At 47.1% G+C, this 25,160-nt stretch overlaps 2 protein-coding genes and 1 long non-coding RNA gene across 3 annotated transcripts in view; all 3 read left to right on the top strand.

Moving 5' to 3' along the window:
- LOC135408097 (serine/threonine-protein kinase PAK 3-like) overlaps positions 1–20,535 on the top strand; it is a 50,415-nt gene extending 29,880 nt beyond the window's left edge. Inside the window, exons 6-12 of the mRNA XM_064643440.1 lie at positions 9,851–9,899; positions 16,890–17,005; positions 17,725–17,842; positions 18,225–18,324; positions 18,652–18,824; positions 19,737–19,859; positions 20,416–20,535. Coding sequence (XP_064499510.1) covers positions 9,851–9,899; positions 16,890–17,005; positions 17,725–17,842; positions 18,225–18,324; positions 18,652–18,824; positions 19,737–19,859; positions 20,416–20,535 — 799 coding nt within the window. The remainder of the gene's footprint in view (positions 1–9,850; positions 9,900–16,889; positions 17,006–17,724; positions 17,843–18,224; positions 18,325–18,651; positions 18,825–19,736; positions 19,860–20,415) is intronic.
- On the top strand, positions 18–1,652 carry LOC135408092 (uncharacterized). The gene is made up of 4 exons (XR_010427235.1): positions 18–124; positions 494–619; positions 991–1,113; positions 1,580–1,652. It is a non-coding gene; the product is annotated as an uncharacterized LOC135408092 (long non-coding RNA).
- On the top strand, positions 6,042–9,444 carry LOC135408095 (serine/threonine-protein kinase 4 homolog A-like). Its single transcript, XM_064643438.1, has 5 exons — positions 6,042–6,229; positions 7,140–7,262; positions 8,048–8,242; positions 8,705–8,894; positions 9,377–9,444. Exons 1-5 carry the CDS (start codon positions 6,131–6,133, stop codon positions 9,442–9,444), a joined length of 675 nt encoding a protein of 224 aa, XP_064499508.1. The 5' UTR covers positions 6,042–6,130.
- Positions 20,536–25,160: the final 4,625 nt, after the last annotated feature.

A 25,160-nucleotide genomic window follows, 5' to 3' on the forward strand; every position in this document is an offset into this window, starting at 1 on the left:
CACAACAGCAGCACCAGAACCTCTGCTGACTCCCTCTGTTTCCGGACAAGACATTAAAGAAGAGGAAGTGGACAATGAACCCGTGGCTGTTGTTGGAGCCGCAGAGCCTGAAGAAATTAAATCAGTAAGTGCCAGAGTACATTAGCATTGCCTGTGGTGTAATTTAGAACTTGTGATGAGAGCAAGCTTGCTTTTCATGGCTGAAGAGTGTGAGGGCTGGAGTCCTTCCATCACATGGTGCTTCAGCCCAGCCACTGACACCTGGAAAAGGGGTTTTGACCCTTCCTGTTTAATCTTTAGATTGCCGTGCAGGATTCCTAGGAGACAGGAGAAACTGTCCCCTGGATGTACCTGCCCCTCCACAGGGCCTATTTCAGAAAATCCATGAACAAGAAATTGGCCAGGCCCTTGTGTGAAATGACCCTTTTGTTATTGTGTGTAACTATCCAACCTTGCAAGGGACAGAATGGTGACTGTCCCTGACTCTCCTCAGGGCACAACAGCAGCACCAGAACCTCTGCTGGCTCCCTCTATTTCCGGACAAGACATTAAAGAAGAGGAAGTGGACAATGAACTTGTGGCTGTTGTTGGAGCTGCAGAGCCTGAAGAAATTAAATCAGTAAGTGCCAGAGTACATTAGCATTGCCTTTGGTGTAATTTAGAACTTGTGATGAGAGCAAGCTTGCTTTTCATGGCTGAAGACTGTGTGAGGGCTGGAGTCCTTCCATGACACTGTGCTTCTACCCAGCCACTGACACCTGGAAAAGGGGTTTTGAACTTCCAAGTTGAGCCAGTGTCCCTGGCAGGACACATAGGAATAACTGTGCCCTGGGGTTACCTGCCCGTCTGAATAGCCTACTTGAGAAAATCTAAGCAAACTGAACAAGAAAGTGGCCTTTTGTGAAGTGACCCTTTTGTTATTGTGTGTAACTATCCAACCTTGCAAGGGACAGAATGGTGACTGTCCCTGACTCTACTGACTGTCTCCAGGACACAACAGCAGCACCAGAACCTGTGCTGGCTCCCTCTGATTCTGGACAGGAGGTTGAAGAGAAAGAAGTGGAGAAGGAACCTGTGGCTGTTGGAAAAGTCATGCCTGAGAGAAGGAAATCAGTAAGTGCCAGCTTTGGTTAGCACTGCCTTTGGTGTCATTCAGAGCTGCAAGTTCCTGAGCAGACAGCGCTTGCTCTTTGGGACTGAAGATTGTGCGGGCTCTAGCCCTGCCATGACATGGTGCTTCAGCCCAGCCACTGACACCTGGAAAAGAGGTTTTGAACTTCCAAGTTGGAAGTTCACCTTCCTTGCAGGACACATAGGAATAACTGTGCCCTGGAGGATCCTTGCCCCTCTGAATGGCCTAGTTGAGAAAATGCATGAAAATTGAAGAGGAAACTGCCCATGAACTCGTGTAAATCCAGTCTTTTCTTCTTGTCCATTCACTTGGTGAAGTGGGCAGCAAAAGACAGTTTAAGAGCCTGACTTGTGGCCAACAGCATCTTCCCAAGGGTTTGCATTTGAACTATGATCTCAGGGCAGCTCTGCAAGCCACCTTTCTCACAGAACCTAATTCTTGCCTCAGATCCTCAAGAGGCCTGGTGCTGCTGCAGAACCACAACCTAAAAAAGTCACCTTTGCTGACACTGAAATGCCAAGCACAAGCACCGGGAAAGGCGACACTCCGAAGAAAAGCATTCTGAAGAAAAGCATTCTGAAGAAAAGCATTCCAAAGAAAATCACGCACCAGCCGCCAACGCTGTCCCCACTAACACAACTTTACCTTAATGACCTCAGTACGTATCATGTATTTCCTGTCTGGTACAGCAGTCCATGGTATGCATGTCAGCTTTAGTTCTACTAAAGGAAGAGAGGAAGCAACAGAGCACTGTGGCTGTTCCTTCTGCCTCTGAGGGCAGCTGGGGCTGGATTCAGTTTTCCTGAGCTTCCATCTACGCTCCAGGCAAAGGCAGAGATGGTTTCTGGTTGAGCAGAAGGCTTTGACCTAGTGAATGACCTAGTGAACTCCTGTGTGCAGAGGGCTAAACCCAAGAGAATATTAGGGTTCCTAAATTCTCTTTAGACTCCTGACTCCTCACAAGTCATTGGAGTACAAAGACTTTGCCGAAATCTCTAAGGTTGAAGACAAGCAGTGTGGTTCTTCAAATGGCACAGGCAAGGTCCTCTTCAGAACTCAGCCTGCTGATCCGTGATGAGGGTCCTAGTTCTTAAAGCCCCATCCTCAGGGATTAGAACTTAAGATGCTGCTCTTGAACACCATAAAGGCTTTTTTTTGGCAAACTGCTGAAAGGTTGGGCAGATTCCATCATCTCCTGTAAACACCTGATAATATTCTTTCTGTTCTGAAAATGGCACTTGTTCACAACAGTAGATTCCAAAACTCAATTTAATTGTCAAAATTTAATTTTTAATGCACTTAACTTAGTGCATTCAAAACTACTAAACCTTTGGCCGAATCACACGGAGTGTTTCTCTATAAGAAAATAAGGGCTCTGTTGCTCCAGCTCTCCTTAATGTTTGTAGACAACAAATTCTTTCATTGGTGCCTGTTCTTTTCTGATTTCTGTCTGCTCTGAGCATTCCTCCATGGGCTTGGTTTCCTGTCAAGGTAAAGCCTCAAAAGACTGTGGAAAATCAGTCTTTGTGGAGCCACCTGTGCTTCAGAGCTGCCTCTGCTGTTGTGGTTATTGTTGTTGTTGTGGTTATTGTTGTTGTTGTTGTTACCAGCTGACTACAAAGGGCTCACAGCCCTGCACAGTGGGGCTGCCTTTTGGATCTGCTGCAAGGTGATATCTCTGTTTCACACGAGCATCTTTCATGTTGTTTCTTTCAGAGGGCATTGTGAGTGAGGGGAACCCTACGAAAAAATACACTGTACAGCAGATAATTGGCCAAGGGTAAGTCCAATCTCAGCTACTTCTACAAAACCATGGGCCAGGGATTTTGCTGGTGTCATATCAAGCATGCAGTTGGGGAAGCTGCAAACATGGGCAGACACTGGGCTTACATCCTCCTGTCTGTCAGTCCTGATCAGTATTTAATAACTGTGGTCAGAAGGCATTGTCAAAGACAACTCAATGCTGGCAGTCTCTTGCCTGGAACAAGGAGCAGGACGTGGAGTATGTCCTATGTTTTCTCCTGGCCACCCTGCATGGCAGAGGGCTGCTGGGCTGCTGGGCTGCTGGGCTGCTGGGCTGCTGGGCTGCTGGGCTGCTGGCTGAAGCCGAGTGTTTTATAAACACTCTGGGCAGCAGAGCTCTGCTCTCTGGGCTGGCTTTCTCACCCAGGGCCTAAACGCCTTCTCCTTTCTTGGCTGCTGCTCTGTTTCTAGGTCTTGTGGAAGAGTTTTCCGAGGAGTTGACATTGATACAGGAAGACGGGTAAGGGCCAGCACCCCCGGCAGATTGTGCAGCTCTCGAGTGCTTTCCCCTCCACTGGGAGCTGTGGCCACAGCTCTGGGTGGCCACGAGATCTTTGCTGTAGAGACTGTTCCTCTGAGGGCAGACAAGTGTCAGCCTGCAAGACACGGTTTGGACAGACCTTGTCCTTATTAAGTCCCCAAAAGAACACAAGGAGGGCAGGGGTATCTTTCAGAGAAGGACACCTTTGCTCAGACTTATTTACTGACTATGCTAATGCATCAGCTACTTGGTGGCTCCTTACCCAGCTGCAGTGCTGCACTTGGGAAGTGCACTTACACAGGAGTCTGCAAGGGATCTAAAGGCCCTGAGCGCTGCTCATAACCCCGGCCACATCCATAAAATACCCTAGAATGGGTTATTCCTTTTCAAACCCAGAAAAGAACTGCAAATAGGAACTGGGTTAAAAACGTTCTTTAGAGTTGCAAAATCCAACTTCAGGATGTTACAAAGTTCTGGGATTGTATTTTTTTTTGTGTAACCCTCATGACCTTTTAGGATGGGATTTCCTCCATTATGGATTGATTGTTTGCAGACCATTTGTCCAGAGTTTACAAGGCAAAATGTCTATAGCCATGTGTCCTGTAACTGGCACACAAGGGCGAGCGGAGGAATCGCCTCTTGTCCTGTCAGTTAAGAAGCTTTGGTGTCTAATCCCAGGCAGTTTGGCCCACCCTGGCTCCATCATTCCAAAGACACCTGCTCCATGTGCGTTGTGGTCCTGTGCAACAGACTTCTCAAGTCTGTGGCTTTCAATCTCCTTTTAGGTGGCCATCAAGATGATGTGTCTTTGCAAGGAAAAGTACGCAAGAGAGATAATTTTAACTGAGGTTTCACTCTTGAGTAGCGTGAGGCACCCCAATATCATTCGCTATATAGACAGGTGAGTGGTTCTGGGATTATCACATTGAGGTTCATTGACACACTGCAAGCCAAAGGCTAAAAAGCCACTTTGGTCACTGGAAGAACATGGAGCTCTTCATTGTTTCTCGACTCTTCCAACTGAAGTGGATGAGAGGAGCTTGCCTTGTGTCTGCCTTGGCCTTTTCTGGTATACGTAGTTTGAAGCGTGTCTTCCAAAACCTGCATCTGCCATGTCTTCCTAAAGCCACAGCCCTTCAGTTCACTACCTCCCTGTTCTTTTGGGGTCTGGTTTTTTTCAAACTGATCATCATTTCTTTGCCTTAATGATACGTGCTGATAAACCCACCTAGAAATTATTGACCTTGGGGTTTTCCCTCTACTTTCTGTTGCTGTGGATGCCAGGAAGACTTGGCTCTTGTTTGCACAACCACACAATGTGCCAGGTTTTAAATGGTTTTCCCTGTTTCTGAATGCACTTTATGCAATGCTTTCCAAGGGGTTGACCAACATCTGCCCTCAGTGGTGCACACTCTCCTCCCATGGAGAAGTCTGTGTTGCCTGCTTCCTGGAGTTCAGGCTGGAAGGGATGAGTTAAGATGATGAAGCAGCTGATGGCAATGTCCTGGTTCCAGATTTCTCTCTGCTGTCACTAAACTGCATTTTTGCCTTGCTTGCCATCTAAGACATCTCCTTTTTCACAGATGAGCCTTTCTCATTTAGCCTGCTCAGATTCTCTCTTCATTTACAAGTGACCTGGCAAGAAAACTCAACTGCAGTCTTTCCCATAAGGTCATTTAGCTGGGGCCATTCATCTCCATGCTGTGGGTTTCTTCTTTCAGCTACCTTTTCAATGAACAACTCTGGCTGGTGATGGAATACGTGGAGGGATGCTCCTTAGCTACTGTGGTTTTCATACAAGCTCTTGAGGAAGAGATGATAGCCTCTATCAGTCGGGAGGTAAGGGATGCTGCCCTTGCTTCTGACAGCTTGGACAGGATGGTTCTTTGCAAAAGGTGGTAAGAACAGGAGTGATTTCCTGTTCAGAGCTTTGTTTCTGCGTTGCTGTTCTGATGTGGAGAAGAAAAGAGCATCCAAGTGAACGGCCTGCCAGTCTCACTGCATTTCTTGTACTCTGTTATTGTACTCCTATAATGTTGTTGTACTTTCTTTTTCAGTTTAATTTCATTTTATTTTATTTATTATTCCAAACTTTACCACTTGAGGTATGTCTGCAATTGATGTGTCACCTGAAATTTGACCTTTTAGAGCCATTTCTTTTTTTGTGGGAAAAAAAATCAGCCTAATTAATTTTTTTCTCTCATTTCTTTGTTTAATCTCAGTGCCTGAAAGCCCTGGACTTCCTTCATTCAAATCTAGTGATCCACAGAGACTTCAAAAGTGCCAATATTCTTCTCGGAATGGATGGATCCGTCAAATTGAGTAGGTGTTCTTGGTCAGGCACAGCGTTCCTGGGAGGCAGGGTCTGGGGTTGCCTTTGAGTGCCTGCCAGTTCCCCAAAAGTGGTGCTGGTGGGAGTGCCCAGCCCACTGCTGTAAGCTGAGAGCAGAGTTGCAAGCTCTAGAGAGGATGAGGCTGTCAAGAGTGCCTTTGGTTTGGGTATGTCCCTTCCAGAGGAAACAGAGCACAGCCACTCTTCCAGCTAGATTCAACACTGTGCTCTCAGACTGAGAGTGGGGAATTCTTGTGCTTGCTTTCATAATTCAAGCTGGTTTTAACAGTACTTGTTTTTGTCTGCAGTTGATTTTGGCTTCTGTGCTTGGCTTAATCCCTGGGAGAAGAAACGGAGGTCTTTAATTGGGACTCCTTTCTATATGGCACCAGAAATGTTGGCAGGAGACAAATATGATGCCAAAGTGGACATCTGGGCCCTTGGGATCACGGCACTAGAAATGGTGGATGGTCCTACACAGGTAAGGTGCAAATACTGTCAGAGAGCCCTGCCTTTCTCCCCTGAGCCATATCTTTCTCCCACTCACATCAGCTTGAACTAGTCCCACCAAGGCCCACGTCTAAAAGTGTCCTGGAGCACATCTGCTCACAGGAGAAGTGACATGTGCCAGTGCAGAAATGGGCCGTTTTGGCCTCCAACAATGCTTGAATTCCTCCTGTGCTCTTTGAACTCCCTTGGAGCTGGATCTCCCAATGGCAGGAATTTTTCAGCAGCAGGATTCTCCCGTTGGAGAATTACTGTGAGAAGCATTTCAAGGGGATCTGCAGGCCAGAAGTCTTTTCAAACTTGGACCAGTGCCCACTGCTTACCTGAGCCTTTCAGGGCAGGTCACTGCTTCTAGTACTGCCACAAGTATGTATTAGCCAGTACATTTCTAAAAGTAGGTTCTAGCACAGCTCCTTGTAGTAAGCCAATGTATTTCCAGGTTTGCAGTTGTAGATGCTAATTCCCTAAAATGAAATGACCCGCTCTTACACCAAAGGAGTGTGCAATAGGCCAGGAAGGTATACGGGGATAAAACCCCATGACTAACAGCTGAAACCAAGTTAAATGCTGCACAGTTAATTCCTGAGGAAGGCAACAATTATGGAAAATGTCAGTCTTCCAGTCCTTCTGAAAAAGGTCCCTGACTTTTCTTGGAAGACTTCTTTTGGATTGCATTTGCCTTGCAGAAGGCAGCAAAAAGAGTTGAAGGGAATTAGCAGGACTGGTCTGGATGCTGAAAATTCTCTGCTTCCTTAAGCTCAAATGTTGATCAGGGCTCCTGGAGAAGCCCCAGGTCAAGTCTCAGAAAGCAAGGACTGGCCTGTGCTGGAGCTCTTCCCCTCGGGGAGGGATGGTTAATGGCTGCCTTGTGTCTTTTGTCCCAGCCTAAGTACAAGCCACCCAAGCTGAAAACTCGCAGAAACCTGTCGCCTGTGTTCCGTTCCTTCCTGCAGTCCTGCCTGAAACGGAATGAGAAGCGTCGATGGACGGCCGAGCAGCTGCTGAAGGTAAAGTGGCTGCAGGTGAAACAGCTGTCCCTCCTGCCCCACTCTTTGAGGTTTCTGCCACCCAAGGAGGGACAGCTGAGCGGGCCTTGTCCCAGCCCCATTTGCTGCCTGGCACATTCAAGCAGGCCAGAAGAGCTCCAGGGTTCTGGCAGGTTTTGTGGCAGAGAGAGGGAGCTGCACAAGGTGCCACTGGGCTGTCCCTGCTGGGAAGGAAGGTGGCAGCCAGCACAGGGAGGGGCAGGGGTGGAATGCACACACTGCTCTCCCTGCAAGCCAGAGCTGAGTCCATCAGCGCTCTGCCCCTTGTGTCCCTGCTCTTGTCTGGGTGCTGAGAACCTCCACCTCAGTGCTCTTCAGAACAATACACAGGCCTGCATCCTCCTGGCGTTGACCTTGCTTAGAGGTACGGGAATTTCCCGAGGAGGGGCTTATGCTCCTCATCAGTTTTCACTCCTAAAATAGCCCAGGTCTTTAGAGAAGAGGAACCTAAGGGAGTCCTTTGAGTTTTCTGAAATGGAAAAAGGCCCGAGACAGCAAGTGGCATTCCCGAGCACTGGCAAGGCAAACCTCCTTGCTGCAGAGACCTTGAGAAATTGATTAAGGGCCTTATGGGCCATGTTTGCCTGTGATAGCAAGGTCCTGGACATGAAGTTGGAGGTGTAGATGGTGCCCTCAGTCCTCCTGATGTGTATTGCTGGTAACCAGAGGAATCCCGCTGGAGCCTGTGGGAAACTGCATTTGGAAAGTAATGGCTCCTTTCTTTCTGTGTTTTTTCCTTTGGGCAGCATCCATTTTTAGAAAAATCCGGTAGTCTCAACAACATGAGGCCTCTGCTCGATGCAATCAGGAGATTCTTTACACAGAGGTTCACAACACCATCACCAGAACCTCTGCTGGCTCCCTCTGTTTCTGGACAAGAGAGTAAGGAAGAGCAAGCAGAGAAGGAAAACGACAAAGCAAAGCCTGAAGGAGTGAAATCAGTAAGTGCCAGCTTTGGTTAGCACTGCCATTGGTGTCATTCAGAGCTGCAAGTTCCTGAGCAGCCAGTGCTTGCCATGCATGGCTGAAGAGTGTGAGGGCTGTAGCCCTGCCATGACATGGTGCTTCAGCCCAGCCACTGACACCTGGAAAAGAGGTTTTGAACTTCCAAGCTGAGTCAGACTGTCCCTTTCAGGACACACAGCAATAACTGTGCCCTAGAGGGTAGTTGCCCCTCTGCACAACCTAGTTGAGAAAATGCATGAAAATTGAAGAGGAAACTGCCCATGAACTCGTGTAAATCCTGTCTTTTTTTCTCGTCCATTCACTTTGTGAAGTGGGCAGCAAAAGACAGTTTAAGAGCCCAACTTGTGGCCAAGTCTTCCGAAGGGTTTGCATTTGAAATAGGATCCCGGGGCACCTCTGCAAGCCACCTTTCTGACATAAACTAATTCTTGCCACAGATCCTCAAGAGCTCACCAATGGCAGCTGTTGCTGCAGCACCACATTCTGAAGAAATCTCCTTTCCCGACACTGAAATGCCAAGCACAAGCACCGGGAAAGGAGACACTCGGAAGAAAAGCATTCCAAAGGAAATCACGTACCGGCCGCCAAAGCTATTGCCACTAACACGACGTTTCCTTGATGACCTCAGTACGTATCACGTATTTCCTGGCTGGTACAGCAGTCCATGGTATGCATGTCAGCTTTAGTTCTACTAAAGGAAGAGAGGAAGCAACAGAGCACTGTGGCTGTTCCTTCTGCTGAATCACACGGAGTGTTTCTCTCCAAGAAAATAGAGCTCTGTTGCACCAGCTCTCCTTAATTTTTGTAGACAACAAACTCTTGCATTGGTGCCTGTTCTTTTCTGATTTCTGTCTGCTCTGAGCATTCCTCCATGTGCTTGGTTTCCTGTCAAGGTAAAGCCTCAAAAGACTGTGGAAAATCAGTCTTTGTGGAGCCACCTGTGCTTCGGAGCTGCCTCTGCTGTTGTGGTTATTGTTGTTGTTGTTGTTGTTGTTGTTACCAGCTGACTACAAAGGGCTCACAGCCCTGCACAGTGGGGCTGCCTTTTGGATCTGCTGCAAGGTGGTATCTCTGTTTCACATGAGCATCTTTCATGTTGTTTCTTTCAGAGAGCCATGTGAGTGAGGGGAACCCTACGAAGAAATACACTGTACAGCAGATAATTGGCCAAGGGTAAGTCCAATCTCAGCTACTTCTACAAAACCATGGGCCAGGGATTTTGCTGGTGTCATATCAAGCATGCAGTCAGGCAAGCTGCAAACATGGGCAGACACTGGGCTTACATCCTCCTGTCTGTCAGTCCTGATCAGTATTTAATAACTGTGGTCAGAAGGCATTGTCAAAGACAACTCAATGCTGGCAGTCTCTTGCCTGTAACAAGGAGCAGGACATGGAGTATGTCCTATGTTTTCTCCTGGCCACCCTGCATGGCAGAGGGCTGCTGGGCTGCTGGGCTGCTGGGCTGCTGGCTGAAGCCGAGTGTTTTATAAACACTCTGGGCAGCAGAGCTCTGCTCTATGGGCTGGCTTTCTCACCCAGGGCCTAAATGCCTTCTCCTTTCTTGGCTGCTGCTCTGTTTCTAGGACTTTTGGAACAGTTTTCCGAGGAGTTGACATTGCCACAGGAAGACGGGTAAGGGCAGCACCCCCGGCAGATTGTGCAGCTCTCGAGTGCTTTCCCCTCCACTGGGAGCTGTGGCCACAGCTCTGGGTGGCCACGAGATCTTTGCTGCAGAGACTGTTCCTCTGAGGGCAGACAAGTGTCAGCCTGCAAGACACGGTTTGGACAGACCTTGTCCTTATTAAGTCCCCAAAAGAACACAAGGAGGGCAGGGGTATCTTTCAGAGAAGGACACCTTTGCTCAGACTTATTTACTGACTATGCTAATGCATCAGCTACTTGGTGGCTCCTTACCCAGCTGCAGTGCTGCACTTGGGAAGTGCACTTACACAGGAGTCTGCAAGGGATCTAAAGGCCCTGAGCGCTGCTCATAACCCCGGCCACATCCATAAAATACCCTAGAATGGGTTATTCCTTTTCAAACCCAGAAAAGAACTGCAAATAGGAACTGGGTTAAAAACGTTCTTTAGAGTTGCAAAATCCAACTTCAAGATGTTACAAAGTGCAGGGATTGTATTTTTTTGTGTAACCCTCATGACCTTTTAGGATGGGATTTCCTCCATTACGGATTGATTGTTTGCAGACCATTTGTCCAGAGTTTACAAGGCAAAATGTCTATAGCCATGTGTCCTGTAACTGGCACACAAGGGCGAGCGGAGGAATCGCCTCTTGTCCTGTCAGTTAAGAAGCTCTGGTGTCTAATCCCAGGCAGTTTGGCCCACCCTGACTCCATCATTCCAAAGACACCTGCTCCATGTGCGTTGTGGTCCCGTGCAACAGACATCTCAAGTCTGTGGCTTTCAATCTCCTTTTAGGTGGCCATCAAGAAGATTTTTGTTCTCGACAGAAAGAACAAAAGGGAGCTTGTTTTAACTGAGGTTGCAGTCCTGAAGAGAATGAGGCACCCCAATATCATTCGCTACATAGACAGGTGAGTGGTTCTGGGATTATCACGTTGAGGTTCATTGACAAACTGCAAGCCAAAGGCTAAAAAGCCACTTTGGTCACTGGAAGAACATGGAGCTCTTCATTATTTTATAACTCCTCCACCTGCAGTGGACGGGAGGTGCAGGGCACAGGTCTCTTAGCTCCTTCAGGGAGGAGCTTGCCTTGTGTCTGCCTTGGCCTTTTCTGGTAATAGGTAGTTTGAAGCGTGTCTTCCAAAACCTGCATCTGCCATGTCTTCCTAAAGCCACAGCCCTTCAGTTCACTACCTCCCTGTTCTTTTGGGGTCTGGTTTTTTTCAAACTGATCATCATTTCTTTGCCTTAATGATACGTGCTGATAAACCCACCTAGAAATTATTGCCCTTGGGGTTTTCCCTCTACTTGTTGTTGCTGTGGATGCCAGGAAGACTAGGCTCTTGTTTGCACAACCACACAATGTGCCAGGTTTTAAATGGTTTTCCCTGTTTCTGAATGCACTTTATGCAATGCTTTCCAAGGGGTTGACCAACATCTGCCCTCAGTGGTGCACACTCTCCTCCCATGGAGAAGTCTGTGTTGCCTGCTTCCTGGAGTTCAGGCTGGAAGGGATGAGTTAAGATGATGAAGCAGCTGATGGCAATGTCCTGGTTCCAGATTTCTCTCTGCTGTCACTAAACTGCATTTTTGCCTTGCTTGCCATCTAAGACATCTCCTTTTTCACAGATGAGCCTTTCTCATTTAGCCTGCTCAGATTCTCTCTTCATTTACAAGTGACCTGGCAAGAAAACTCAACTGCAGTCTTTCCCATAAGGTCATTTAGCTGGGCCCATTCATCTCCATGCTGTGGGTTTCTTCTTTCAGCTACCTTTTCAATGAAGAACTCTGGCTGGTGACGGAATATGTGGAGGGATGCACCTTAGGCGATGTCATTTCCATACAAGCTCTTGAGGAAGAGATGATAGCCTCTATCAGTCGGGAGGTAAGGGATGCTGCCCTTGCTTCTGACAGCTTGGACAGGATGGTTCTTTGCAAAAGGTGGTAAGAACAGGAGTGATTTCCTGTTCAGAGCTTTGTTTCTGCGTTGCTGTTCTGATGTGGAGAAGAAAAGAGCATCCAAGTGAACGGCCTGCCAGTCTCACTACATTTCTTGTACTCTGTTATTATACTCCTATAATGTTGTTGTACTTTCTTTTTCAGTTTAATTTCATTTTATTTAATTTATTATTCCAAACTTTGCCACTTGAAGTATGTCTGCAATTGATGTGTCACCTGAAATTTGATCTTTTAGAGCCATTTCCTTTTTTGTGGGATAAAATCAGCCTAATTAATTTTTCCTCTCGTTTCTTTATTTAATCTCAGTGCCTGAATGCCCTGGACTTCCTTCATTCAGATCTAGTGATTCACAGAGACATCAAAAGTGACAATATTCTTCTCGGAATGGATGGATCTGTGAAATTGAGTAGGTGTTCTTGGTCAGGCACAGCGTTCCTGGGAGGCAGGGTCTGGGGTTGCCTTTGAGTGCCTGCCAGTTCCCCAAAAGTGGTGCTGGTGGGAGTGCCCAGCCCACTGCTGTAAGCTGAGAGCAGAGTTGCAATGTGCAGAGAGCTCTAGAGAGGATGAGGCTGTCAAGAGTGCCTTTGGTTTGGGTATGTCCCTTCCAGAGGAAACAGCACAGCCACTCTTCCAGCTAGATTCAACACTGTGCTCTCAGACTGAGAGTGGGGAATTCTTGTGCTTGCTTTCATAATTCAAGCTGGTTTTATCAGTACTTGTTTTTCTCTGCAGTTGATTTTGGCTTCTGTGCTTGGCTTATGCCCTGGGAGAAGAAACGGACATCTTTCATTGGGACTCCTTTCTATATGGCACCAGAAATGTTGAGAGGAGACAGATATGGTGCCAAAGTGGATATCTGGGCCCTTGGGATCATGGCACTAGAAATGGTGGATGGTCCTACACAGGTAAGGTGCAAATACTGTCAGAGAGCCCTGCCTTTCTCCCCTGAGCCATATCTTTCTCCCACTCACATCAGCTTGAACTAGTCCCACCAAGGCCCACGTCTAAAAGTGTCCTGGAGCACATCTGCTCACAGGAGAAGTGACATGTGCCAGTGCAGAAATGGGCCGTTTTGGCCTCCAACAATGCTTGAATTCCTCCTGTGCTCTTTGAACTCCCTTGGAGCTGGATCTCCCAATGGCAGGAATTTTTCAGCAGCAGGATTCTCCCGTTGGAGAATTACTGTGAGAAGCATTTCAAGGGGATCTGCAGGCCAGAAGTCTTTTCAAACTTGGACCAGTGCCCACTGCTTACCTGAGCCTTTCAGGGCAGGTCACTGCTTCTAGTACTGCCACAAGTATGTATTAGCCAGTACATTTCTAAAAGTAGGTTCTAGCACAGCTCCTTGTAGTAAGCCAATGTATTTCCAGTTTGCAGTTGTAGATGCTAATTCCCTAAAATGAAATGACCCGCTCTTACACCAAAGGAGTGTGCAATAGGCCAGGAAGGTATACGGGGATAAAACCCCATGACTAACAGCTGAAACCAAGTTAAATGCTGCACAGTTAATTCCTGAGGAAGGCAACAATTATGGAAAATGTCAGTCTTCCAGTCTATCTGAAAAAGGTCCCTGACTTTTCTTGGAAGACTTCTTTTGGATTGCATTTGCCTTGCAGAAGGCAGCAAAAAGAGTTGAAGGGAATTAGCAGGACTGGTCTGGATGCTGAAAATTCTCTGCTTCCTTAAGCTCAAATGTTGATCAGGGCTCCTGGAGAAGCCCCAGGTCAAGTCTCAGAAAGCAAGGACTGGCCTGTGCTGGAGCTCTTCCCCTCGGGGAGGGATGGTTAATGGCTGTCTTGTGTTTCCTTTGTCCCAAGCCTAAGCACAAGCCACCCGAGCTGGAGACTCCCAGAAACCTGTCGCCTGTGTTCCGTTCCTTCCTGCAGTCCTGCCTGAAACGGAAGGTGAAGCGTCGATGGACGGCCAGGAAGCTGATGAAGGTAAAGTGGCTGCAGGTGAAACAGCTGTCCAGGGATGGGCTTTGTCATCAGCTAAACTCAGAGGCATCAGGAGGCCTCCTCTCCTACTAATCTCCAGTCTTGGTGCTTTTCAAATGACAACTAAGTAGCATCCTAGAATAGTTTGGCTTGGAAGGGACCTTTAAGTGGCATCTAGTCCAACCCCCCTGCAACGAGCAGGGACATCTTCAACTAGACTGGGTTGCTCAGAGCCCTGTCCCACCTGACCAGGGATGGGGTATCCACTTCCTGTGCCAGTGTTTCAGCACCCTCATTCTAAACAATGACTGCCTTAGATGTAACCAGAATCTATCCTCTTGCACTTGAAAACTATGATCCTTTGTCCCACTGCAACCGGGCCCTTTGAAAAAATGTGTCCCCTTGAAGGACTGAAAGGCCACAATAAGCTCTCCCTGGCACCTTCTCTTCTCCAGTGCCATCTGTCTTGGCCTTTCCTCAGAGGAAAGTTGGAGGTCTAGATAGTTCCCTACGTCCTCCTGATGTGTATTGCTGGTAACCAGAGGAATCCCGCTGGAGCCTGTGAGAAACTGCATTTGGAAAGTAATGGCTCCTTTTGTTCTTCTTTGGTTTTTTGGTGCAGCATCCGTTTTTAGGAAAATCCAAGAGTCTTGCCGAGATGACTCCTCTGATTGATGCAGTCAGGAGACCCAGAACAGCGGCACCAGAACCTCTGCTGGCTCCCTCTCTTTCTGGACAAGAGGGGAAAGAAGAGCAAGTAGAGAAGAAAGTTGTCAAAGCAAAGCCTGAAGGAGTGAAATCAGTAAGTGCCAGAGTACATTAGCACTGCCTTTGGTGTCAATCAGAGCTGCAAGTTCCTGAGCAGACAGCGCTTGCTTTTTGTGGCTGAAGATTGTGAGGGCTGTAGCCCTGTCATGACATGGTGCTTCAGCCCAGCCACTGACACCTGGAAAAGCAGTCTGGAACTTCCAAGTTGAGTCAGACTGTCCCTTTCAGGACACACAGCAATAACTGTGCCCTAGAGGGTAGTTGCCCCTCTGCACGACCCAGTTGACAAAATGCATGAAAATTGAAGAGGAAACTGCCCATGAACTTGTGTAAATCCAGTCTTTTCTTCTCGTCCATTCACTTTGTGAAGTGGGCAGCAAAAGACAGTTTAAGAGCCTGACTTGTGGCCAACAGCATCTTCCCAAGGGTTTGCATTTGAACTATGATCTCAGGACATCTCTGCAAGCCACCTTTCTGACATAAACTAATTCTTGCCACAGATCCTCAAGAGCTCTGCAATGGCAGGTGTTGCTGCAGCACCACAACCTAAAGAAGTCTCCTTGCCCGACACTGAAATGCCAAGCACAAGCACTGGCAAAAGAGCCACTGGGAAAAAATGCACACAGAAAACAAGCACTGGGAAGAAAAGCTCTGCAGAAACCAGCACAGGGAGAAAAAGCTCAGACCAGCCACAACTGATATCCTCACTAACAAGTATTTACCTCGCCGATCTCAGTACGTATCATGTATTTCACTTCTGGTGGAGCAGTCCATGGTATGCATGTCAACTTTAGCTGTACTAAAGGAACAGAGTGTTTGTCGAGCCACCTGTGCTTCAGAGCTGCCTCTGTTGCTCTTGTGATTGTTGTTACCAGCTGACTACAAAGGGCTCACAGCCCTGCACAGTGGGGCTGCCTTTTGGATCTGCTGCAAGGTGGTATCTCTGTTTCACATGAGCGTCTTTCATGTTGTTTCTTTCAGAGGGCATTGTGAGTGAGGAGAACCCTGTGAAGAAATACACTGTACAGCAGCAAATTGGCCAAGGGTAAGTCCAATCTCAGCTACTTCTACAAAACCATGGGCCAGGGATTTTGCTGGTGTCATATCAAGCATGCAGTCAGGCAAGCTGCAAACATGGGCAGACACTGGGCTTACATCCTCCTGTCTGTCAGTCCTGATCAGTATTTAATAACTGTGTCAGAAGGCATTGTCAAAGACAACTCAATGCTGGCAGTCTCTTGCCTGTAACAAGGAGCAGGACATGGAGTATGTCCTATGTTTTCTCCTGGCCACCCTGCATGGCAGAGGGCTGCTGGGCTGCTGGGCTGCTGGGCTGCTGGGCTGCTGGCTGAAGTCGAGTGTTTTATAAACACTCTGGGCAGCAGAGCTCTGCTCTCTGGGCTGGCTTTCTCACCCAGGGCCTAAACGCCTTCTCCTTTCTTGGCTGCTGCTCTGTTTCTAGGTCTTGTGGAAGAGTTTTCCGAGGAGTTGACATTGATACAGGAAGACGGGTAAGGGCAGCACCCCCGGCAGATTGTGCAGCTCAGCTCTCGAGTGCTTTCCCCTCCGCTGGGAGCTGTGGCCACAGCTCTGGGTGGCCACGAGATCTTTGCTGCAGAGACTGTTCCTCTGAGGGCAGACAAGTGTCAGCCTGCAAGACACGGTTTGGACAGACCTTGTCCTTATTAAGTCCCCAAAAGAACACAAGGAGGGCAGGGGTATCTTTCAGAGAAGGACACCTTTGCTCAGACTTATTTACTGACTATGCTAATGCATCAGCTACTTGGTGGCTCCTTACCCAGCTGCAGTGCTGCACTTGGGAAGTGCACTTACACAGGAGTCTGCAAGGGATCTAAAGGCCCTGAGCGCTGCTCATAACCCCGGCCACATCCATAAAATACCCTAGAATGGGTTATTCCTTTTCAAACCCAGAAAAGAACTGCAAATAGGAACTGGGTTAAAAACGTTCTTTAGAGTTGCAAAATCCAACTTCAAGATGTTACAAAGTGCAGGGATTGTATTTTTTTTGTAACCCTCATGACCTTTTAGGATGGGATTTCCTCCATTACGGATTGATTGTTTGGAGACCATTTGTCCAGAGTTTACAAGGCAAAATGTCTATAGCCATGTGTCCTGTAACTGGCACACAAGGGCGAGCGGAGGAATCGCCTCTTGTCCTGTCAGTTAAGAAGCTCTGGTGTCTAATCCCAGGCAGTTTGGCCCACCCTGGCTCCATCATTCCAAAAACACCTGCTCCATGTGCATTGTGGTCCTGTGCAACAGACTTCTCAAGTCTGTGGCTTTCAATCTCCTTTTAGGTGGCCATCAAGAAGATTTTTCTCCGCGACAGAAAGAACAAAAGGGAGCTTGTTTTAACTGAGGTTGCAGTCCTGAAGAGAATGAGGCACCCCAATATCATTCACTATATAGACAGGTGAGTGGTTCAGGGATTATCACACCGAGGTTCACATGTGCCTTGTGTCTGCCTTGGCCTTTTCTGGTAATAGGTAGTTTGAAGCGTGTCTTCCAAAACCTGCATCTGCCATGTCTTCCTAAAGCCACAGCCCTTCAGTTCACTACCTCCCTGTTCTTTTGGGGTCTGGTTTTTTTCAAACTGATCATCTTTTCTGTGCCGTAATGATACGTGCTGATAAACCCACCTAGAAATTATTGCCCTTGGGGTTTTCCTTCTACTTTCTGTTGGTGTGGATGCCAGGAAGACTAGGCTCTTGTTTGCACAACCACACAATGTGCCAGGTTTTAAATGGTTTTCCCTGTTTCTGAATGCACTTTATGCAATGCTTTCCAAGGGGTTGACCAACATCTGCCCTCAGTGGTGCACACCCTCCTCCCATGGAGAAGTCTGTGTTGCCTGCTTCCTGGAGTTCAGGCTGGAAGGGATGAGTTAAGATGATGAAGCAGCTGATGGCAATGTCCTGGTTCCAGATTTCTCTCTGCTGTCACTAAACTGCATTTTTGCCTTGCTTGCCATCTAAGACATCTCCTTTTTCACAGATGAGCCTTTCTCATTTAGCCTGCTCAGATTCTCTCTTCATTTACAAGTGACCTGGCAAGAAAACACAACTGCAGTCTTTCCCATAAGGTCATTTAGCTGGGGCCATTCATCTCCATGCTGTGGGTTTCTTCTTTCAGCTACCTTTTCAATGAAGAACTCTGGCTGGTGACGGAATATGTGGAGGGATGCACCTTAGGCGATGTCATTTCCATACAAGCTCTTGAGGAAGAGATGATAGCCTCTATCAGTCGGGAGGTAAGGGATGCTGCCCTTGCTTCTGACAGCTTGGACAGGATGGTTCTTTGCAAAAGGTGGTAAGAACAGGAGTGATTTCCTGTTCAGAGCTTTGTTTCTGCGTTGCTGTTATGATGTGGAGAAGAAAAGAGCATCCAAGTGAACGGCCTGCCAGTCTCACTACATTTCTTGTACTCTGTTATTATACTCCTATAATGTTGTTGTACTTTCCTTTCTAGTTTAATTTCAATTTAATTCATTTATTATTCCAAACTTTGCCACTTGAGGTATGTCTGCAATTGATGTGTCACCTGAAATTTGACCTTTTAGAGCCATTTCTTTTTTTCTGCGATAAAATCAACCTAATTAATTTTTCCCCTTGTGTTTCTTTGTTTAATCTCAGTGCCTGAAAGCCCTGGACTTCCTTCATTCAAATCGAGTGATCCACAGAGACATCAAAAGTGACAGTATTCTTCTCGGAATGGATGGATCTGTCAAACTGAGTAGGTGTTCTTGGTCAGGCACAGCGTTCCTGGGAGGCAGGGTCTGGGGTTGCCTTTGAGTGCCTGCCAGTTCCCCAAAAGTGGTGCTGGTGGGAGTGCCCAGCCCACTGCTGTAAGCTGAGAGCAGAGTTGCAATGTGCAGAGAGCTCTAGAGAGGATGAGGCTGTCAAGAGTGCCTTTGGTTTGGGTATGTCCCTTCCAGAGGAAACAGAGCACAGCCACTCTTCCAGCTAGATTCAACACTGTGCTCTCAGACTGAGAGTGGGGAATTCTTGTGCTTGCTTTCATAATTCAAGCCGGTTTTAACTCTATTTCTTTTTTCTGCAGTTGATTTTGGCTTATGTGCTTGGCTTCAGCCCCAGCGAAAGACATGGAGGTCATTTTTTTCAACACCTTTCTATATGGTATCAGAAATGTTGAGAAGAGACCGATATGGTGCCAAAGTGGACATCTGGGCCCTTGGGATCACGGCACTAGAAATGGTGGATGGTCCTACACGGGTAAGGTGCAAATACTGTCAGAGAGCCCTGCCTTTCTCCCCTGAGCCATATCTTTCTCCCACTCACATCAGCTTGAACTAGTCCCACCAAGGCCCACGTCTAAAAGTGTCCTGGAGCACATCTGCTCACAGGAGAAGTGACATGTGCCAGTGCAGAAATGGGCAGTTTTGGCCTCCAACAATGCTTGAATTCCTCCTGTGCTCTTTGAACTCCCTTGGAGCTGGATCTCCCAATGGCAGGAATTTTTCAGCAGCAGGATTCTCCCGTTGGAGAATTACTGTGAAAAGCATTTCAAGGGGATCTGCAGGCCAGAAGTCTTTTCAAACTTGGACCAGTGCCCACTGCTTACTTGAGCCTTTCAGGGCAGGTCACTGCTTCTAGTACTGCCACAAGTATGTATTAGCCAGTACATTTCTAAAAGTAGGTTCTAGCACAGCTCCTTGTAGTAAGCCAATGTATTTCCAGGTTTGCAGTTGTAGATGCTAATTCCCTAAAATGAAATGACCCGCTCTTACACCAAAGGAGTGTGCAATAGTCCAGGAAGGTATACTGGGATAAAACCCCATGACTAACAGCTGAAACCAAGTTAAATGCTGCACAGTTAATTCCTGAGGAAGGCAACAATTATGGAAAATGTCAGTCTTCCAGTCCTTCTGAAAAAGGTCCCTGACTTTTCTTGGAAGACTTCTTTTGGATTGCATTTGCCTTGCAGAAGGCAGCAAAAAGAGTTGAAGGGAATTAGCAGGACTGGTCTGGATGCTGAAAATTCTCTGCTTCCTTAAGCTCAAATGTTGATCAGGGCTCCTGGAGAAGCCCCAGGTCAAGTCTCAGAAAGCAAGGACTGGCCTGTGCTGGAGCTTTCCCCTCGGGGAGGGATGGTTAATGGCTGTCTTGTGTTTCCTTTGTCCCAAGCCTAAGGACATGCCACCCGAGCTGGAGACTCCCAGAAACCTGTCGCCTGTGTTCCGTTCCTTCCTGCAGTCCTGCCTGAACCCGAATGCAAAGCGTCAATGGACGGCCAAGAAGCTGCTGAAGGTAAAGTGGCTGCAGGTGAAACAGCTGTCCAGGGATGGGCTTTGTCATCAGCTAAACAACTAAGTAGCATTCTAGAATAATTTGGCTTGGAAGGGACCTTTAAGTGGCATCTAGTCCAACCCCCCTGCAACGAGCAGGGACATCTTCAACTAGACTGGGTTGCTCAGAGCCCTGTCCCACCTGACCAGGGATGGGGTATCCACTTCCTGTGCCAGTGTTTCAGCACCCTCATTCTAAACAATGACTGCCTTAGATGTAACCAGAATCTATCCTCTTCCACTTGAAAACCATGATCCTTTGTCCCATTGCAACCACGCCCTTTGAAAAAATGTGTCCCCTTGAAGGACTGAAAGGCACAATAAGCTCTCCCTGGCACCTTCTCTTCTCCAGTGCCATCTGTCTTGGCCTTTCCTCAGAGGAAAGTTGGAGGTCTAGATAGTTCCCTACGTCCTCCTGATGTGTATTGCTGGTAACCAGAGGAATCCTGCTGGAGCCTGTGAGAAACTGCATTTGGAAAGTAATGGCTCCTTTTGTTCTTCTTTGGTTTTGGGTGCAGCATCCGTTTTTAGGAAAATCCAAGAGTCTTGTCGAGATGGCTCCTCTGATTGATGCAGTCAGGAGACCCAGAACAGCGGCACCGGAACCTCTGCTGGCTCCCTCTCTGTTGCGGGATTAACAGGCGCTGTAATGTGGAAGCCATTCTTCAAGAAGATGTCGTGACTGACCCAGGGCGAAGTGACCTTGTCCGCGCAGGAAGCGAAGTAAACAAGGCCATAAAACTTGAGGGATGTCACAGACCAGGATGTTTTAAGTACGATAGAGGGACTTGAAAGAAAACTAAGAAAGACCAGCTGTGTACTCAGAATCAACCAATCAGATGCTGTTTGAAGTGTATACTCAGATATATATACTCCTCTGTAATCAATAAAGTTAGTTTCGTTTTTGTACCTGCACTGAGAGTCTTGACCTGATTGCGGCATCTTGGTGACCCCGCGACGTGATACTGTTCTGTGCAACTTGATACCTGCAAATTCCCGAGGTGCGGTTGCGACCGGACGTCCGAGAGAGACGTGTTTTGTGGCCACAGTCGACCGGTGAGTCGGAGCCCATCGAGGCTGATTTGAATTGCTCGGGATGGGGTCGTCTATTTCTGCAGTAGAGCGTGCTACTGTTGATGCAGTAATGAACTTGGGGAAAAAGGCAGATGAAACTTTGTCGCGTACTCAAGTAGTGGACTTATTATTCTGGGCGAAACGCCGCGGATTTTTGCATGATTCCACGGACGTTTTTAAGGATGATACCTGGCGTAAAGTTGGGGCAGAATTATGGGAAGCGGTGCAAATAAATAATAAAGAAGCCAAGGCTCTTGCGCCGACATATCGGCAGGTCCGATTGCTTATTGAACGGTTAGGCGCTGAAGCGAGTGTAGAAGCTGCTGTACGTGCTGCTGTGTTTACAGCAGCTGCCGCCCCAGTGCCGCCTGCACCGGAGGTGGAAGAGCCCCCCCCTCCCGCAGCCGGCTCAGATATTAACCCTGAATATGCCGAGGAGGACTCGGAAGAGTCTCTCATCGACCTCGGGGTGCCAGCTTATACTGCTGCAGCAGCTGAACGGGGACCATATGACGATCTTATTCCCCCGTGGAATCCCCCGCCCGAACCCGTGCCTTCCGCACCCCCGGCTGACCCAACCCATGTTCCACTGCCGTCTGAACCTATGGAAGTTGATACTAATCCTACTCTATCAACGCTTTTGCAAGCCCAAACAAATGTCATGACAAAATTGTTAAAAGAAATGAAAGCTTTGGATAAGGAAGCTGCAACTAAGCCTGCAATAAGGAGTCAGTATAAAGCAGCCCATAAAGCAATCGTTGAGGGACTAAAAAATATTGAACAGCAATTAAATAAAGAATTTGTTGTGGAAGGCATTTCTCCTGAACGACGTTGCTGGGTCATTAATATGGTTAAACAAAGACACTGGGATGAAGAGACCGCTGATGATTTTCTTACTTCAAAGGGAGCACCCCCGTTAAGTGCGGTAGAAAAAGGAGAGATAGTTGCTTATCAGAAACACTATCCTCCAGATGTGTATGATGATGCAGCTCCCTCAGCGAGTCAGAATCAAAGTTTGCCGCAAAAATTACAAGATTGGTGGAACAAATCGCCGCCGCCAAAACGAACACTACCAGGGCGATCCCTTGTGGACTCGGGTGCTACCCCCAAGGTTCCCTTACCTGATGGTTCAGTACCTCCCCGTGATCCGAATTTTGATCATCACAAGAGATGGAGGGGAATCATTACAAATGCAGAACTCACAGGTGATTTTAGCTTTACCGCAGCCCCTGTGCTTGTACAGGGGAACCAACGGCAATGGGCACCTCTGGATTGGAATCTAATTACACGAGTCCAAAAAGCAGTAATTGACTATGGTATAGATAACCGATTAGTCAAAAAACAAGTTGAAACGATCATTCGCTATCAGGAATTGGTACCTGCTGATTTACGTAGCATTTTTGAGTTAATTTTGGGACCCACAAGTTTTTTACTGTTTTTGACAAAATGGCAAGAGAGATTGGAAGTAGCTCAGGTAGCGAACTTAGATTTGCCAGTCGGAGATCCCCTGCGTACTGCTACTTTAGATCAATTAATGGGAAAAGGGCAATCTGTAGACCCGCAGATGCAAGCCGCCCTGGACGCTCGTGTTCTTGCGCAAAGCAAAGCAGCTGCTCTCGAAGCCTTCATGACATTACCGCAGATGGGTAAACCAAAGCAGCCTTATCTACATATTAGGCAACAGGATGATGAACCTTTCCTCTCCTTTGTGGATAGAGTGAAAGAAGGAGTTGAAGTAGCACCGGACATACCACATAACATGAAAGACACTATGGTGCGGGAAATAGCTGTTCAGAATGCTAACACAGCTTGCAAAAGGATGATCACTATTCTGCCAGCAGGGGCCTCTCTTACTCAAATTATTGAACAGTGTGCTCGAGCTCCTTTAGAGCTAGAGAAAGAGAAAGCAACTATTCATGCCTCTGCTCTAGCTGCTGCGCTTACAAAAGCACAGCTGCAAGGTCGTGGAGATAAAAATCCGGAAAAATGTTTTAGCTGCGGACAGCTTGGGCACTTTCGTAAACAGTGTCCCCAGCGCTTTAAGGGGGGATTTAAAGCTATTTCTATGAGTTCTTTTACAGGAATGTGTCATCGATGTGAAAAACCCGGTCACAGAGCTGCAGATTGCCGATCCAAATTCAGAAAGGATGGGACACCCTTACTTGGACCAACAAAGCAAGACCAGGGAAACTTCAGGAGCTGCGTGGGGGGCGCGGCGGTGAACCCTATCCAAACACCCCCCAACCCGAGTACGCTGCCGAAGCAGCCACCCGGGGCAGTGCAGGGCTTGACCTGGTAACTTCTCAATCTGTAACTATCACAGATGATTCAGTTCATTTAATTCCTACCACTTTTAAGGGACCCATTGGAAATGGACTTGCTGCTTTACTTTTAGGACGTTCCTCTGCCACCAAACAAGGGCTTTTTGTTCAACCTGGTGTTATTGATGCTGATTATAATGGTGTTGTTCAAATTATGTTGAGAGTTTTACATCCACCCTTTTTTCTCCCTACAGGCAGTAAAATTGCTCAACTAATACCATTTTATCCCCAGGTGCCTCAGCATTGCATCAGTAACACTGAAAGAACAGGTGGTTTTGGAAGTACAGGACCTTTAGTTGCCTTCACAGAAATACTCTCAAATAACAAACCACTCCGATCAGTCCTTGTCACTTCTGCAGATGACCCTGCGGTTCACTTACGAGCTGAAATGATGCTGGATTCGGGTTCTGATGTTACTATAATTCCAGCAGATGCATGGCCAGATACTTGGTTAAAACATGCGAAAAAAGAATCTATTCTGGGTGTTTCCGGAATAGCCCAAACCATTCAAAGTCAAAATTTTGTTCAGATCTCAGATAATGAAGGCAACGTCGCTTCTGTACGTCCATACATTTTGCAGACAACTTTACGGATATTGGGTCGTGATGCTTTGAGTCAATGGCGTATGGTTCTCACTTCTAACCATTTTTAGTAGGGGCCACTGAGCAACTCCAAGGGCAACCACTGATCAAGTTAGGCTGGATAAACGATGACCCTATTTGGGTTGCTCAGTGGCCACTTCCTCAAGCAAAATTGACACAATTACATATTTTAGTACAAGAACAACTGGAGAAAAAACACATTGTCCCTTCTCAGAGTCCATGGAATACACCTGTCTTTGTTATTCAAAAGAAATCAGGTAAATGGCGATTCTTACATGATTTAAGAGAAGTGAATAACCAAATGCTTCCTTTAGGAGCACTCCAACCTGGCCTTCCTTCTCCAGCTGGTCTTCCTAAAGATTACTCCTTGTTCATTATTGACATTAAAGATTGCTTTTTTAGCATTCCCCTTCATCCTGATGATACTAAACGCTTTGCCTTTAGTGTTCCTCAAATCAACAATTCTGCACCCATGGCGAGATACGAATGGGTTGTATTACCGCAAGGTATGAAAAACAGTCCTACCATTTGTCAACGGTATGTCAATCAAGCTTTACAAAATTGGCGTCAAAGCCACCCCAATTACATTACCTATCACTATATGGATGATATCCTTGTGGCCAGTCCTAAACCCCTACCAGAAAAGGAACAAAATGAATTATTGTCAGAATTACAAAATTGGGGCCTATCTGTTGCTCCTGAAAAAATTCAACAGATAGATCCCTGGCATTACTTGGGTTTTGAAGTCACGAAAAATCGCTTTCGGCCTTTAAAATTATCACTTCATCCTACAATTCAAACAGTCAATGATGTTCAAAAGTTAATTGGGGGCATTCAAAGCGTTCGCCCTTGGGCTGGAATTTCTAATACAGAATTAGAGCCACTAATCGACCTCCTTAAAAATTCAACCTCTATAGCAGAGCCCAGGACCCTAACTCCAGCTGCACAAGAAGCTCTTCAACATATCTCTACGAAATTAGAGAACGTGTGTGCCCATCGCTATGATGCGCATTTACCTCTTTATCTGTTTGTCCTCAATGTTGCGAGAGAATTTTTTGCCCTTATTGGGCAACTAGAGGCTGATCACAAAACATGCTATATTCTTGAATGGGTGTTTACAAAATCCACCCCAACAACATCTATCCAGAAAAGAGTAGATCAATTAGGCGATTTGCTGTTTAAAGCTAAACATAGGACTCGTTGTTTATTTGGTAAAGATCTTGATTACCTTATCTTGCCTATTTCTAACCTGCAATTGGTCGAGGA

This window comes from Pseudopipra pipra, unplaced genomic scaffold, assembly GCF_036250125.1.
Source record: "Pseudopipra pipra isolate bDixPip1 unplaced genomic scaffold, bDixPip1.hap1 HAP1_SCAFFOLD_178, whole genome shotgun sequence".
NCBI lineage: Eukaryota > Metazoa > Chordata > Aves > Passeriformes > Pipridae > Pseudopipra > Pseudopipra pipra.

Coding starts and splice junctions, on each gene's coding strand:
- LOC135408095 (XM_064643438.1), top strand. CDS start 6,131: ATGGCACCAGAAATGTTGGCAGGAGACAAATATGATGCCAAAGTGGAC. Junction 6,230..7,139: donor TGGTGGATGGTCCTACACAG/GTAAGGTGCAAA, acceptor CTTTTGTCCCAG/CCTAAGTACAAGCCACCCAA. Junction 7,263..8,047: donor CGGCCGAGCAGCTGCTGAAG/GTAAAGTGGCTG, acceptor TCCTTTGGGCAG/CATCCATTTTTAGAAAAATC.